This window comes from Pygoscelis adeliae, unplaced genomic scaffold (genome assembly GCF_000699105.1).
Source record: "Pygoscelis adeliae isolate BGI_AS28 unplaced genomic scaffold, ASM69910v1 Scaffold7, whole genome shotgun sequence".
Taxonomy (NCBI): Eukaryota; Metazoa; Chordata; class Aves; order Sphenisciformes; family Spheniscidae; genus Pygoscelis; species Pygoscelis adeliae.
This window is the reverse complement of record NW_008825268.1, coordinates 549,046-563,630: the sequence shown is the minus strand read 5'-3', so window position 1 is coordinate 563,630 and position 14,585 is coordinate 549,046. Positions and strand designations below refer to the sequence as shown.

The 14,585-nt window shown below is 49.6% G+C and overlaps 1 protein-coding gene across 1 annotated transcript in view; it reads right to left on the bottom strand.

Moving 5' to 3' along the window:
* MREG (melanoregulin) overlaps positions 1 to 14,450 on the bottom strand; it is a 15,744-nt gene extending 1,294 nt beyond the window's left edge. Inside the window, exons 1-4 of the mRNA XM_009329664.1 lie at positions 14,270 to 14,450; positions 12,866 to 12,923; positions 9,941 to 10,100; positions 1,179 to 1,269 (exon numbers count right to left, since the gene is read on the bottom strand). Of these exons, the coding sequence (XP_009327939.1) occupies positions 1,179 to 1,269; positions 9,941 to 10,100; positions 12,866 to 12,923; positions 14,270 to 14,450 (490 nt within the window). The remainder of the gene's footprint in view (positions 1 to 1,178; positions 1,270 to 9,940; positions 10,101 to 12,865; positions 12,924 to 14,269) is intronic.
* Between the last annotated feature and the right edge of the window lie 135 nt (positions 14,451 to 14,585).

The window sequence follows — 14,585 nt, the reverse complement described above, 5'->3', positions numbered from 1 at the left end:
TGGTGGTCTTATGATTAAAGCACAAGTCTAGATAACAAAAGATAGCAGGTTTCACATCTGGTTGCACATCTAGCTTCGCTAAGGCCAAATGATTCCTGGCCTTGGGCTTCCCCAACCTTTGCAAAAGAGCTCCAGAGCCATTGTGGACATGAGGGAGATGACTGGGAGAGCCTTTGACAACGTGCAGTAACAGAAGTAAGGATGTCAAGTGATCCCTCCCGTGTTTGGTCTGTACAGGCTACGCAAGCGCCTGGGTGAAGATGAACGCTGATACCTAGTTATGAATTTATAATGTTCCTCCCATCCAGATGCCAGAACGGCAGGTAGGGCAGGAGCGGCTGAGATGATACCCATCTCTTTTGCTCCCAGTGATAATATCCTTGAACAGCCCAACAAGCATGCTCAACTCGCACATCCTCCTCTCATTAGCTCCCAACCACCTCCAAGGCATGATGCAAGTCACCGAGCTGATGTGCCAGCACGGCCCATCTCCTTGGCCTGAGTGTCACACGCTGTGTGCAAGGCAATTGGGAAAACCAGGTCACACCCGCCCCTGCCTTCTCCAGAGGAGCAGCAGCTGAGCACACAGGACCAGTGGGTGCAGTTCACTGTTTGCAGGCTAGGAAATAGAAGGAGTAGGAGGGTCACTGTTGAGCAATTTCATTTGATGAAAGAATATTTCAAATTCACTTAGGAGCAGATGAAATGGGTGGTTTAGCTCTGATCAGCTGGCATGGGCTAAGGAAGGAAAACAGATGTATCTGTGTTTCAAATCTGAAAGGAATATTTATTTCTCCCTGCTTATCTTGTTTAGAAAAAAACAGGGTGAATTCCCAGGTATCCCTGCTAAGTTTCCACAAGGAAGCTTGAAATGGATGAGTGTGCATGCTATTATGGGCTTGAAAGGCTCTCCCAATGATGGTGGTTCATGAGCTTTTTGATGTTCCTGCAGACACGGTGGCCCCGTCTCCTCCCAGCCATGCCTGAGCTCTGGGGAGTCTCCCGCAGGCTCTCAGCTGCCATGTGGGCTACCTGACAACATTGCTCAGCAACCTTGTTTTATTTTCCTCCCTTTCTCCTCTACCAGCCTGATTTTGTGGAGCTGTTCCCATCCTCAACAATCACGGGACCTCTCACTCGGTACCACAAAAATGACATCCTTTTGTCCTCTAGCTTACCTAAATCCTCCAAAATGTGTTTCCACCTGCTTCTCACTTCTTTTCGGGTCTGCCGTAAGGTATAAATATCATAGTTGAGCTTTTGCCATTCCTGCAAAGCAAAGGGATAAGAGATACTCAGTCATTTGCATGTGGGGAGGTCTCTGCTGCTTTTCCAGGAATTTCAGCTTTTAGAAACGGAGCCAGAGTTGAACTGTTGATGCTGGCACTGAGGGATCAGTGTGAAGGTTGATGGCCAGGCTGCTGTTGCCCCTGGAAGAAATTACACTGACCAGCATAGAATATTTTAGCTTGACATTTGGTACAGCATCTCTGTATCTTCCCTGCATGTACAAAACAGGCTTCCAGTTACCTTGAAATTGGATTATAAAATCTAGCTTAAGCGTTGCTGATGACCAAAGTGGTCTCCTTGGTCAGACAGAATATAATTCCAGCTCTGTGCTGGAAATTATAACGCTCTCGTAGGCTGGAGAACAACAGGAACTTCCAAATGTAGTTCATTTGAGAGACTTCAGTCTCTTTGGTCCAAAGCCCTTTACCCCAAACCTTGACACCCCTGCTAGTATCAAAACCTGAGGTTGTGAGAATGCCTTATTCGGCCTTTCACACCTTCAGAAAGCATGACCAGGTATTAATAACTACCTTCTATAAACTACTGCAACACCTTATTTTCATATCCTTGCAGTTAAACTGGCACGGCACATTTTCTTACAGCTGATGATAGCCCAAGGGAAACTAAAAGTTTGAAAAAAAGTTACTGCTCTCAGTTTGGCCACACATACAGTGGCTTCTCCAAACTGCTCAGCCCTCTGTTTGGCATTTAACTGGAGTAGGCAGGTTTTCGAAAGTACTGGAAAACAAGAAAAAGAGACTTTTTTTAAAGGCTGGGGTACCCTTTTTTAAACAGCAGAGAAGAGGGATGCACGTGGATGGTTGAGGTCTGAGCTGGAGTCATTTGACATAATAACTATTCTTGGTGAGGCCAGTTGCTGCAGTTAATGCCTCACGTAACTATACAGCTTAAATCCTTACACTTGACCTCAAGCTTTGTATCTGCATAATGGGACACTGTCTAAAGGGGAAGGTTTTGAGGTTATTTATTAAAGTTATACCAGCACAATTAAACACATCTGTACCATTCCTGTGGAAATGCATGTATTCTGCAAGAAAACCAGGAGTATTTTTCCTAGCTGAGTTTAATCAATGCACACACTGAAAAGGATGCATTTACAGAAGCATCCACACAGCGGGTCAGAACATCACTCAGATAATTTCCCTGCACTAACTACCTTAATTAATTTAATTTCTCAGCAACAGATTACATAGATGGACTCTTGTAGAATAAACGAGTGTTCATCAGTGCCATCTCCCTGGGATTTTCCTATGCGACACGCTGGGTTCAAAGGGGTTGAACAATATCCATGGAAGTAGGCTGTGCTTTAGAAATCCCACTGGTTTTCTGATACCTGGTGCCTTAAAGATTTGACTTGATTCAATAAAGAGTTGGAGATTTCTTAGTGTTTTTTTCCTGAACCTGGCCAACATGCCACAACTGCAGAGAATTAAATGATTAAACAAGCCTGTTTTCTTGTTGTTCAGTGATAGCTGCAGGAACCCCTTGGAGATTATGCTTTGGAAGAAGCAGCCGGTGGGATTAAGACACTGGTGAATTCAGGTCAGGAGAGCATGGGAAATGCAGCTCCGCCTACAGCCACTCGCTCTGCACCGCTCATCCTCCCGGAGAGCAAAATCCCCTTCATTTTTAGCTTTCTGTTGCTGCTTGCAATGAACTAGCTTTGCTGATCAGAGCTCCGTCTCTCTCTGGACTGCAGCAGTACTTGAAAACAGCTTTTCTGTTTGCACAGGAGGGCACCTGGCTGCCAGCGCAAGGCATCAAAACACCTCTTCATCCCTTCGCTAGAGAAAGGAGGCAGGGACAAGACTACTCTCTCCCAGCTAGGAGCTAGGAATTGAGCTCCTCTCAGTGAAAAAGAAAAGAGGGGTTTTATGGTATTAAAGCTTTGTGGGAAGTTTATTGCAAACTTGAAAGTTTCAAAGAAAGAGAATAAAGGCCGCATGGTGCCACGGTCCCCACTGGCAGGGATCCCTCAGAAACATCTCAGCCTGCTCGTGACCCCACGGTATACGTGGGAAGGAGAGCAAACCAGCCTGTGCATGCTGGTGGGGAAATAAGCTGCGTGTCTCTGCCCTCCCGCGGAGATAAACAAGTGCTTTAATGCAGACAATCAATCGAGACAGCTGCTGTGATTCCAGGCATGCTTCACGCTGCTGAATTAGCGAGCTGGGGGGGTGGGAAAGATGCTCCCCTCCCTGAAACACAGCTTGCCGGGCAGCAGCTTTCAGGGCTGCAAGGATTTACCCCCCTGTGGTAGCGAGCCAGACTCCTCCCTAAGCTAAACAGCGAGCAGTGCTGTTTAACATGCAGGGAAGCTGCTCCTGATTTCCTCTGGATTAACAGCAGGGTGTTTTCCCTTGTCTATTTTTGTTTTAAGGGAATCTAGGTTATGGCTTTCTTGTACGTCGTAGTTACCGCGTTGCATTATGGAAGTGAATACGGTGCATATTTAGTCCCAGGGGACCTCTAACAGTGTCCTGTCGATGAAGAATTTGGGGAGTGTGCAAAGGAGAGGCTTTGGTACAGAAAATGATGCTTAACGGTGGTGCCGGGGGGGACCTCTTGTTTTGGTGGTATTTCTTTTGCCTGGGTGTGGAGCTGAATGTATTTATGTTTCCCCAGAGAAAGCTGGGAGGAGGATGCTGGACATGGTGCCAGCTGTTGATAAACTACTAGAGACAGCAGAAATTATCAGGGTGAGGATGGGCAGCTCTGGGCTGAGCTCTCGAAGGGACTCGTGCCCTGTTTGCCATCAGCCTTAGAAAGCACCGAGTTTTCCCGGGTGATTCCTTGTAGCAGAGACATCCCAAATGCTGTGGGCAGGGCGTTGTCCTCTGTGTTGCTTTAATGAGGGAAATAAAGCTAAGAGCATCTTTCCACCCCCAAAATTATTCTAAAAAGCATCTCCCTTTAACTCACAGCAGAGGAAGAGCACAGCCTGCCCAGCCCTGCATCTTCACATAGGAATGGGCAACACCAGAGACTTTGGGGAGGGCGTTCCCCATGCAAATCCCGTGAGTCACCAAGAGGTGACCTGCGGAGGGAGCGTTTGGTCGGGCCAGGTGGCATCATGAGGCCGAGGCTGCTCAGCACCCGCTGCCGGGCAGCCCCAGGGCAGGCAGCCAGGGCTCCATGCCAAACCCTGCTCTCCCTCAGCCCTCGCTGCAGCTGTGACAGGGACCGCTGCGGCGTACTAGGGCACCAGTGAGATGCAGGACAGGACACGCCGGTCCTTGGGCAGCCCTGGGTGGACCGAGGCCGGAGCAGGCTGCCCTCTGTGCCGCATCCTGGGCTAGCTCCCCCCTGGAACCTCTTCCAGCGAGGTGTCCGAGCCTGCGTGCGGGCATGGGACAAGCAGCTCTCTCCCAAAACTTAGCTTCATTTTGCATTTCTTGTGTACCTTCGTTCCCTGTCCTGCCTCTTGCCTAGTTAGATGTAACTTCTGGAGCAGCGAGGAGGCTTCTTGCACACAGTACTGGGAAAGTTCAGCGGGAGACTGGTCTTCACCAAACCCCTTGGTGTTTCTACAGGTCTGGGACATCCCAGCAATGCATTCAAAATCAATCCTTTAAGAAAAATACCCTTCTGCCAAAATCTGAATTAACCACAGGAAACCAAAGCAGGTTGTAGTTCCTGGACCTGTTTTTTCCAACCAGTTTTGCCCTTTTAAACTTACATAGCAGGGCACAACATTTACCAGTAGGGGCTTGAGAAAACCCTTTGTGCATGAGTCAAGAATATCCTGGGAACAGCAGGGAAACCCTGCTGCCTCTCTCCTCTGAGTGCTCAGCCCTTCAAATATTTACCTGGAAGACTTCCCCGGACTCTCTAGTGTGATATACTAAATCTGCAAATGCCAAATGGAAGTGAGGAAATGCTGGGCATGAAATATAAGCCAGGTTGGTACATAACTGAGAGCTCTGGGAAAAAATGCGCCAAGAGAACAGGCAAGCACTGTCCAACTTTTCATCCCTGCTCATACGGAAATTTCCTAATTAGTAGGTAGCTTTACTCATATTGGCAAAGCAATCCTCTACCAAACCTTCTCCTTTATTCCCTTGAAAGCAATTGGTGTCACCGTTCTGTTCAAGAGGTATTTTGGAAATGAGGTCAAAACAGAGTTATCAGGGAAAGACTGCAAAATACTAGTCCAGGCAGGTACCACACCACACCCAGGGATGCTCCTACCCTGGCTCTGCAACTCTCCCCAGTGGAAGGAGTTGAGCAAATACAAACTCTAGATCCACGATCATACACTGAATCATTGACTGACATCTCAGTTTAGAATAAGCTTAAATTGGATTCAGTTTTAAGAAGGGCATGCAGGAGTTCATAAATAAATTTTCATATGTATTAAGTGGGTCAGTTCTGGGCTCCCCGACCAGCATCCCCAACCCTGGGCAAATCCCATCACCTCTCTATGCCCCAGCAACAGCGTGTCCCAATACTGACCTTCTCTGTAATGTGTTTAAAAAAGAATAATCCTGTAGGAGAGCAGGAGGAAGCAGAAAAATAGGCCTTGTCAGCTCATTAATGCCAGGAGGATCATGCCAGCGCAGCTCTGCTAGCCAGGCCCCCAGCAGAAATGCAGGCTGAGGAATTGCCTTTGCTAGTGGGGTTTATGATCCCACCTTCCCCAAGAAAATAAGCCAAAAGAAGAAAGAAACACTGCATTTACAACAAGCCATAAGAACAGTGTTTTTTCCTCGGTCATAATGCAAAAACTCACCTTTCGTTTCTATTCACAGACCCATGGCGCAGCTGCCCTAAACCTGGCTCCTTCTCTGAAGCCAGTATTGGTGCAACAGTTCAGGCTCTCTGCCCACGGCTGGGTAACTCCATGCACCCTGTCAGAGGACACTGAGGCACTAGGGCCACCACAAACTGGTCCTTGGGGGGGGGGCCCCCTGCCACACTGTGCACATAAGCCAAAAAAGCCCAACTCTTGCTGTTAACATTGGAGGCACAGTAGTCCCCCTTTCCCATAAAACACTTTTCTCTGCATTAGCAGGGTACGTGCTGGAACAGTGACTTGGCTTGTATCTATGCAGCATCTTAAATAACATCCTGTTTTCCTAGAGGCCCTCATTTCATCTCCAGATTTGGGGTTTTACTTTACACCACAACAGGTTCGACGATGCTGCAGGGCAGGAGCAGGAAAAAAACATTTTTTCCATATTTGAAAAGTTGACCCCAGCCTTCAAAAGCTTTGATGACAGCTTTGATCTCCAAAGGCTGCATGAGCTTTACCAGCCCCCTTAAGCCAGCCCTTCAGCTACAGCTTTTCTGGTTTTCTCTGTGCACACCCTCCCTTGCCCACACTTTGCTTCTGAAAGTGCATCCAAGCACATCGTGCTCATCAGCCTCAAGTAGAGAGAAATGCGGAGCTGCAAGTTGCTCAGTCCTCATGGTTTTAGGAGGCTCCAGCGAATCTTGCCTCATCTACCTATTGCACGGTGGGCTTGGCAACCTCTGCGTGCTCCAGTGAGTTCCACCACGGCCAACGGCCCCATGAGCCGTCACTCCCAGCACACAGCACCGAGCAGGATGAGCAAGTGGGTGTGAAACAGGGTGCACCCAGGACGTCATGGTGCTCACTTTGAAGAGCTTGCTGCCCTGGTTCAGCGAGGAGCAGGGTGGTGCAGCCCTGCCATCCTTATGCAAGCTAAGGTCACACCAAGTTTGGGCTGGAGCTGCCAAATTTCCCAGAGCGGGGCCGTCGGGAGGGGGCAGGGAGAAGAAACAGCTCCACATGGATCGGGTGTGGGTCCAGCCCCATGGTGGGGGCAAGGAAATGACCCCAAGGGAGGACACCAACACTGTGAGTTGCCGGCAGCCCCACCACGAATGATCTAACATGCAGAAAATTGATTGAGCTACAGGGTGCACTTGGTGTCGGAGTGTCTGGCCTTTCACATACGCAGTTTGGTTTATTGATTTACAGTGATCCATGGCGCAGAGGTGCCCAGGCCAGGAGAGAGCCATCATGGACCATGCCCGCTAACTTCCAGCACTGTGCCGATGTCACCACTGCATCCTGGCCCACCTCTTCTCCTGTCCTAGCTCACAGCACCTTGTCACTACATGAACAACCATTTTAAAAAAAAGAAAATATCCAGGAAAACAGAATTGGGTTAGCCAGATTAAGAAAAACGCGATACTGGTTTGAGGCCAAGCTGGTGCCATACAGACAAAACACACATGACGTAGAGCGACCTGCTCTTTGGGATCCTTCCAAAGTCCTGTGCTAGGAAATCACAAAGATAAAGGTGAAGAATGGCAAAGCATACAGTAAGTGCACAGCACGCTGAAATTTCTTTGTTAAATGAAGAAGCAGAAATAGAGGGACTAGTTGTCCCTTCAGTCTGATTTTAACCAAGAGAAAAAAAGGACCTATGGTTTTGTAACACTTGTGCCCTGCATAAACAAGAAGCCGTTCCTCCATCCCCTGTCCTGCAGCATCCACACACTGTCCCCGGGGACCCTGGCAGCAGAGCAGCTCCCAAAGCAGATTATGGCTTTTGCAGCCCAGTGCTGTTTTGCAATTGGACTTTTCTTCTCTCTCTCAGGGCTGAAGCCTGATTAGGAGGGGAGGGCAACGCAATCTGGCCTAGTTTTAACATGCTTGCTGAAGTAAGGAGAGATTTCGGCACCCAGGGCTGAACGCAGGAATGTTGGCTTTGCTGGCCAAGTCCCTCCCTGTTCTGCCACCCAGAAAAAGCTGCAGCTGGAAACTGCAGCAGCTTGCTGGGCTTATACATAGTGCCTCAGTTTCCCTAGCTGTAAAAAAGAGACAGCAGGGAGACTGGCAATCACTAGCTGCAAAGGGCACTGTGCCGTAATTCAAACGAAGTGTATCGTGTGTTGGCTTTCTTCAAAGTCGGCCTGATGTTGTACTCCTTGGGCTTTTTTATTAATTGCATTGCATAGAAAACCAGGGTATGTGATCTTACATTTGCTGTGGAGAGGAAGCCCCATGCTCTTCGTACTTTCCTTTTTCACTGGCAGGCACAGCGACTGCTGAGACCTGCCAAAAACCCTATGGACACGCTGAAGGCAGGGAGAAAGCGTTGGATTTAGGACAAGCAGGCACACTGGGTTTAGGACAGGCAGGCACATTGGATTTAGGACAAGCAGGTGCAGGAGTGCTCTCTTGCTCACCCATAACTGATGCTCTCCTCTGCAACCTGAGCAAGGCTGGCACACAACGCTCCCTTTCCCAGGGAGCTGTCTTTTTAGCAGCCCATCCACTTATGATACTGTTTTATAAATAATAATAGCTTTTAGAAGGCCTGCCTCATAACAAGCCCTAAATCAAGCTAAAAGGCTGCTCGAATGGGCGCGGACTGAAATGAGGAGCTTAAGCGCTGCCCAGAAGTACACCCAGCTCTGAACAGCCCTGGACCGGCACAGCCCCCTAAACGGAGTTGTCCTCATTTCCTTCAGCCAGTTTGGGCTGGATGAAGCTTCCTGTCTTCTCTAAGACAAGCAATCGCAAGATAGAGAAAGCAGTGGTGAGGAGGGAAGAGGATATCTTCAGTTATAGCTGCGACAGCTGTACAGGTTATGTGCAGCCATGAAAATGTTGTTACAAAACGACCTATTGTAAACACCACGATTAATTCAATCCCCAGCAAAAAAACCCAAACATTAAATGGTGATTCTGGCCAACTGCATACAAGGATTGCATTATCTCATTTTAAGTTTTAAAAATTGTAATTTTGATCGGAGCTGTACCTCTGGAGTTTAAGGCTTCTCGTGGAAGCTGAGCTAGCTTTTGATTTAAGGGGACTATCACAGGAGCAAGAGTTACAGTCTTGCGGTCTCTTGGATGAAGTGGGATCATATTGAAATTAAATGTGAAGCCTCCAGGCTTTCCTGCAAACATTTTGAAGTCTTAAAAGCAATCAGAGAGGGGAAAACGTGTCACTATTTGTTACAGCCTGCTCCTAATCAGGCCACTGAAATCTCCTTTGCACAGAAGTGCTTTAGCGAAGGAAATCAGGGCTGCAAAACAGCCTTTATGTAACAGCGATGATTTTTCCCTTCTGTGCTAAGAGCTGTGCCAGTTCTCTGCTTCTCGATAATTGCTGCACAACCCATTAGAGGAGTATTTAACTTGACATGTCACTGGAGCAGCAGCTCAGCTCCAGGCGCTGCCATTGCCAGGCAAACACCGCTGCAGGCAGGGCTAATGCCGGTCTGATCACAGAAGGGCCAAACCAGGGAAATATTGGACAAAAAAAGCAGTCTGTGAAGCTAGGAAATTGAGCTGGGGGTCCCAGTGCTACCAGTACACATTTGTGGGTGGTGGTGGTAGAGGTGCTTGCAGGGCATCGTGCATCCCAGCTCAGGGCGTCTCTCCCGGTTCAGCTGCTGGAGACATCCCCGAGCTTCCCAGGGATGAGATGCCTACAGATGCATCCACACCGGATATAGGATAAAATGTGGAGGGTGATGGAGCAGACGGGAGGACCTGATGCCTACATCAGCCACGTTGGGGGACTTTGGGGTCTTTATAGCAGCTTAATGGATGCTTAAATAAAGGCACTGCCAAAGCATCCGATCAAAGCACTGAGCCTTGGTCCACAGTGAAACCTGAGTGTGAGGAAGAACACTGCCTCACCTCCGAGTCCTTGTCCAGCTGGTTCCTGACCACGATCATGTTGTACAGCACCCGGTCGTCATCCGCCTCCGTGTGGGTCACATCATGCGGGGTGCTCCACAGGTTCTGCTCCTCGTCCCGTGCCAGTGTGGCTCCGAAGGAGGCGTAGGGGTTGTTGTTACTGCAGTGAGGGGGAGAGGCAAGGCAGCATTATCTACCACAGCATCACACTGCCTCCTTTTACCTTCACAGGGTAAAGTGCCCATTTCCATGGCATCCCCTCTCGCAGCCCAATGTGCTGCCTGGAGAGAGGAGGAAGCGGAGAAGGGGGGAATGGGAAGGCAGTCAGAGTTTTTTACCTTAGCAAACATCCTGACCACGCAAACCATGGTTCAAACCAGGAAGTGCTGCCATGAAACCAAAGGCATCAGACACATGAATTTGCTAAAGACACCAGATATTATTTGAGCAGCTAGGATGGAGGAACTGTGAGCATCCATTTGTGAGGATGAAAGACAGCATCTCCCCGTTGCTCCTGCAGCCTTCTGCCCTGCTCCCCATCACACCTTCCCACCCCAAACCCTGTGCAAGCCCCCCAGCCTCTCCGAGCTTAATGTGGGAACAGTTCTAATTAACTTAGACTCAAAAATCCCGGCAGCTCCAGAGGGTATTTTTTCTCTGCCCGCCTGACCCTGCAGCCATGCCAAGATCCCAGCAGCATGATCTGTCCCCACAGAGACTTTGTGCACAGAAGGGCAAGGGGACAGCTGCGTGCAAAGCCCCTCCCTTGCCTCTTGGCCAAAGAAGCAGCTTCTACCCATCTTCTCCTCAAAGGCAGTGCTGTTGGGCATGGTTTTATTTTGGACAAAACACACACCACCTCTGCTGAGGGAGCTGGGACTGGTTAGCCTGCGGAAGAGATGGCTCGGGGGATCAGGTGTATAAACACCCGATATGAGGGAGCAAAGGAGACAGAGCCAGACCCTTCTCAGTGGTGGCCCATGGTAGGACACACATTGAAATACAGGAAATTCTGTTTAATCGTAAGAAAAAAATGTTCTACTGCGAGGATGGGTGAACACTGGCACAGGTTTCCCAGAGAGGTTGTGGAGACACTCAAAACCCAACCAGACATGGTCCTGGGCAACCTGCTCCAGCTGACCCTACTCGAGCAGGGGTTGGAATGGACGCTCTCCAGAGGTCCCACCTCCATGACCATGTTTCCATGGGACCCATGGCTCTGTTTTCTCCCCAGCAGCCTGAACCCTACCGAATCAAGCAGGCAATCCCCACAGGGGAAAACCCACCCCAGCAGCTCCTATCCGAGAGGTACGGCAATGCACTGAGCAGCGCAAGGACCTGTGCCAAGGCACAGAAAGGACGTGTAGCCCCATCTTTTTTTTGGGGACGGAAATGTCCTCAGCCTGCTTGTGAACTCCTGGCTTTATTTGCTTAGTGGTCAGCAAAGCAGAGCATCACCTTCTGGGAAGGCTGTCCCCGCTGGGGCAAGGAGCTTTTCTCTGCACTGGTGGCAGTTCTGTGTTTTATAGCTTTATGTTGCTACTGGGGCGTGCATTTTTTAATATAGGATTATTTAATTCTGCAGGGAGAACTTTTAGTAGAATACTTCCATAATGTTTCTAATCAAGATGTCCAGACACTTGAGAAAAACAATGCAAACTGAGAAATATTTTTGGCCTTACCCAATAGTTTCATCAGCCATCCTGTGGCAATCCCTGCTCAATTCTTGTTAGAACAACCCACTGGTTATTCTATTTCCTACCCAAACCCCATTCCATTTGCAAGGAACCCATCCAGCGAAACCTCAGATAACACGGCAGATGCTTTAGCCGTGATGTCAAGCCATAAAAAAGATGCTAAGAGGAGCTCCAGCACACAGATAAAATAGAAAAAAAATCATCCACATCAGTATTCCTGCAGGAAGGTTAATTAGACTTTCAACACACCAAAAACCTGAGCAACAGGTAATAAGGGAAAAGATAATCTCTTATAATCGCTCATTAAAGACAAGCAAACGAACGTAACTTGGAGGGTGTGGATGGCATAACTCAGCCATTCCTACACCGGAGCCAGCATGGGTTCGCTCAAACCATTTTTCAAACGTGGAGCAGACTGGATCCCTGGAAGGAATCACTCAGGAGCCGGCCGTGCTATCAGCATGAGTTTGGTCCCATCCTGCCTTCAACAGGCTTCTTCCCACTCGCTGACTTACCGGTAGCCCTTAACATCTGACTTACTTTAAAAACCAGTATTTGGCAATAATACTAACATGCCTTAACTTTTGCAAGCCACTCCCTCACAGCTTGCAAGGTGCTTCCCAGCACATTTCTATTTCCAAACCACAGCACGGAGCGTCCAGCAGCCTGTAAGGGACGTGGGCAGTGCCCAGGAGATAGCAAATCCATACAAGCACAGAGAGCTCTGCCAACAGTGAGCACCCTCAGAGCACTGGACTTCCAAGGAACATTTAAAATGAAGAAGGGGGCGGGGAAGGAGCACATGAACAGCAGCCTCCTTTGCAGGTTACAGGAGTCTCCGTAGGACCAGAGGGGACACGGACAATTTCACACTTTGGGCTTTATCCAGAAAATAGTGAGCACTAATGCTTCATCAACAAATTTCTGCTCCAAGGGACTTTCAGTCCAGATTAAACCTGTTTAAGGATTCAGAGCCCAAATTCTCAGTTTACTTGCATCCGAGCCAGATCCCACCTTCCCACATTGAGAGACAGCCAGGCAGCCTGGATGCTTTGCTGCATTTTGGCCGGGGTTTCTTTTCCCAGCCCTGCACTAGTGCTGTGCCTACATCCGTGCTCCATCCCCACCTCCACGCACAGCGCTAGCTGCTCTCACTGGCCTCGATATGGGTTATAGCCAGCCTTGTATACGCTTGGGTAATATATGCGCCTAATTATACACATATTACCTCCTCCTCACTGCTTCGTTCTTTGACACGTTGGATTTTTGAGGCCGCAACCACTCCGCTTGGGGAAAATAAGGTGAAAAGTCATGAAGTCAACATTTCAGTAGCAACACCAGCTCCCAAAAACTAAAACTCAGCTAAAAGATCCGAAATCTCAAGCAAGTCATTCATTTAAACAATGTTGTGATAAAAATAAAAATACAGCAAGCATGCTCCTGCAAGATCCCAGCTCTGAAATAAAACCCCAAAATCCTCCCAAAGAGGGACAAGCCAGTGATTGGGCTGTTGGATTAATTATGCTGGCACACTTGTGCAAGAGCAGGTGCCTTTCGAATGCCCAGCATTTATACAGGCTTTCCTACTTACAGCCAGCATTAATTGGATTGCCGGCAGAAGGCATGTTACTAAAGAAAGGTGCCCGGCAAGAGACAGCCACCCTGGCCAGCAAGGCAGCAGGAAGGAGCCTCTCCACATGTGTGCTCAGCTCTCATTAGGTTAATGCCAATTTCCTGGGCTGGAGGCCCCATGCTCAGGATTATCTGGTTATTATTTAGGTAACTGCTTTTACCAGCATGAAATCAGGACATTTCAAGCCCTGTTGCTGCCTCTGCTATTACCCAATACCTATGTAGGTGACACCAGAGGCATCCCACCCTCCTTGAAAGGCCTCTGTCCCACCAGTGACACCGGGAGGGCACGGTCCCTGCCCCGTCCCAGGGCTGGGGTATGCACTGCAGGCTTCAGTGGTGGCCAGGACCCTGGCTGGCAGCTGGGGAAGGAGGGACAGCTGCCACAAACCCGAGGCACAGATGTTTTGCAACATGCAAAACCTCCTTACATGCTTGCACAGCTCACAGCTCTTCTCCACGACTCAGGGCTTCACCTTTTTGCACAAAAATCCCCCCCAACCTCACAGCTTGTGCACAAGACAGAAGCGATCGATAGTGGGAGAGAAAAATCTGCTCTCTAGAAGTCAGCACGCACACTGCTTTCACATAAAGCCGGCTCCAGCTGTGCAGTGTCGTCTCCTTTCCAGCATCCCCGGCCTGGGAACAGAGCTCTGCGCCACACAGAGCCGCCCGACAGCGGGACCCGGACCCCCTGCGTAGTGATGTGGGGACCGAGGCACCCCTGCTCACAGGCAGGACCCCCTTTTTTGTCGGCGCCTCGGCCTCCTCTATTGAAATCCCACCGTGGAAAGACAAAAGCTGAATAGTTCCTATGGCAAGGGGTGCACGGGAAACACCGAAGAGATGCTGCTCTTGGTTCACTTGCTAAAACTTAACCGTAAAAAAACCCCATGGCACACAGCAGTCCGGCGTGCATCGCGCTACGAGGTGTCAGAAACAACCCGGCCCCTATGGCAAGCCAACCCAGGCAGAAAGAGAACTGAAAGCAGCTTGTTACCGCCAGGAGAAAATCCCTTTGTAGCCTCATCTGGCTCTCGCAGGGGATGGCCAACTCCCCACGGGAGAGCCGTGGCTGTAAAATCACTGGAAACTGTTTTGGGGGAAAATGGAGCTCGGCTTGACACGATGGGGCAGCCAACCTGCGGGAAAGGGCTCTGGGGTCCGGACGGTGCCGCCATGGGGGTGAAAAGGGGCTCACGCGTGGCCGTGGACCGGCCAACCCACCTCCGGTGGGAGCATCCCTCCTCCTGCGCAAGGCGGGGGGGTTCAGCCCCATCCCTCCAAGGGGGCTGGGGGTTACGGAAGGGGACGGG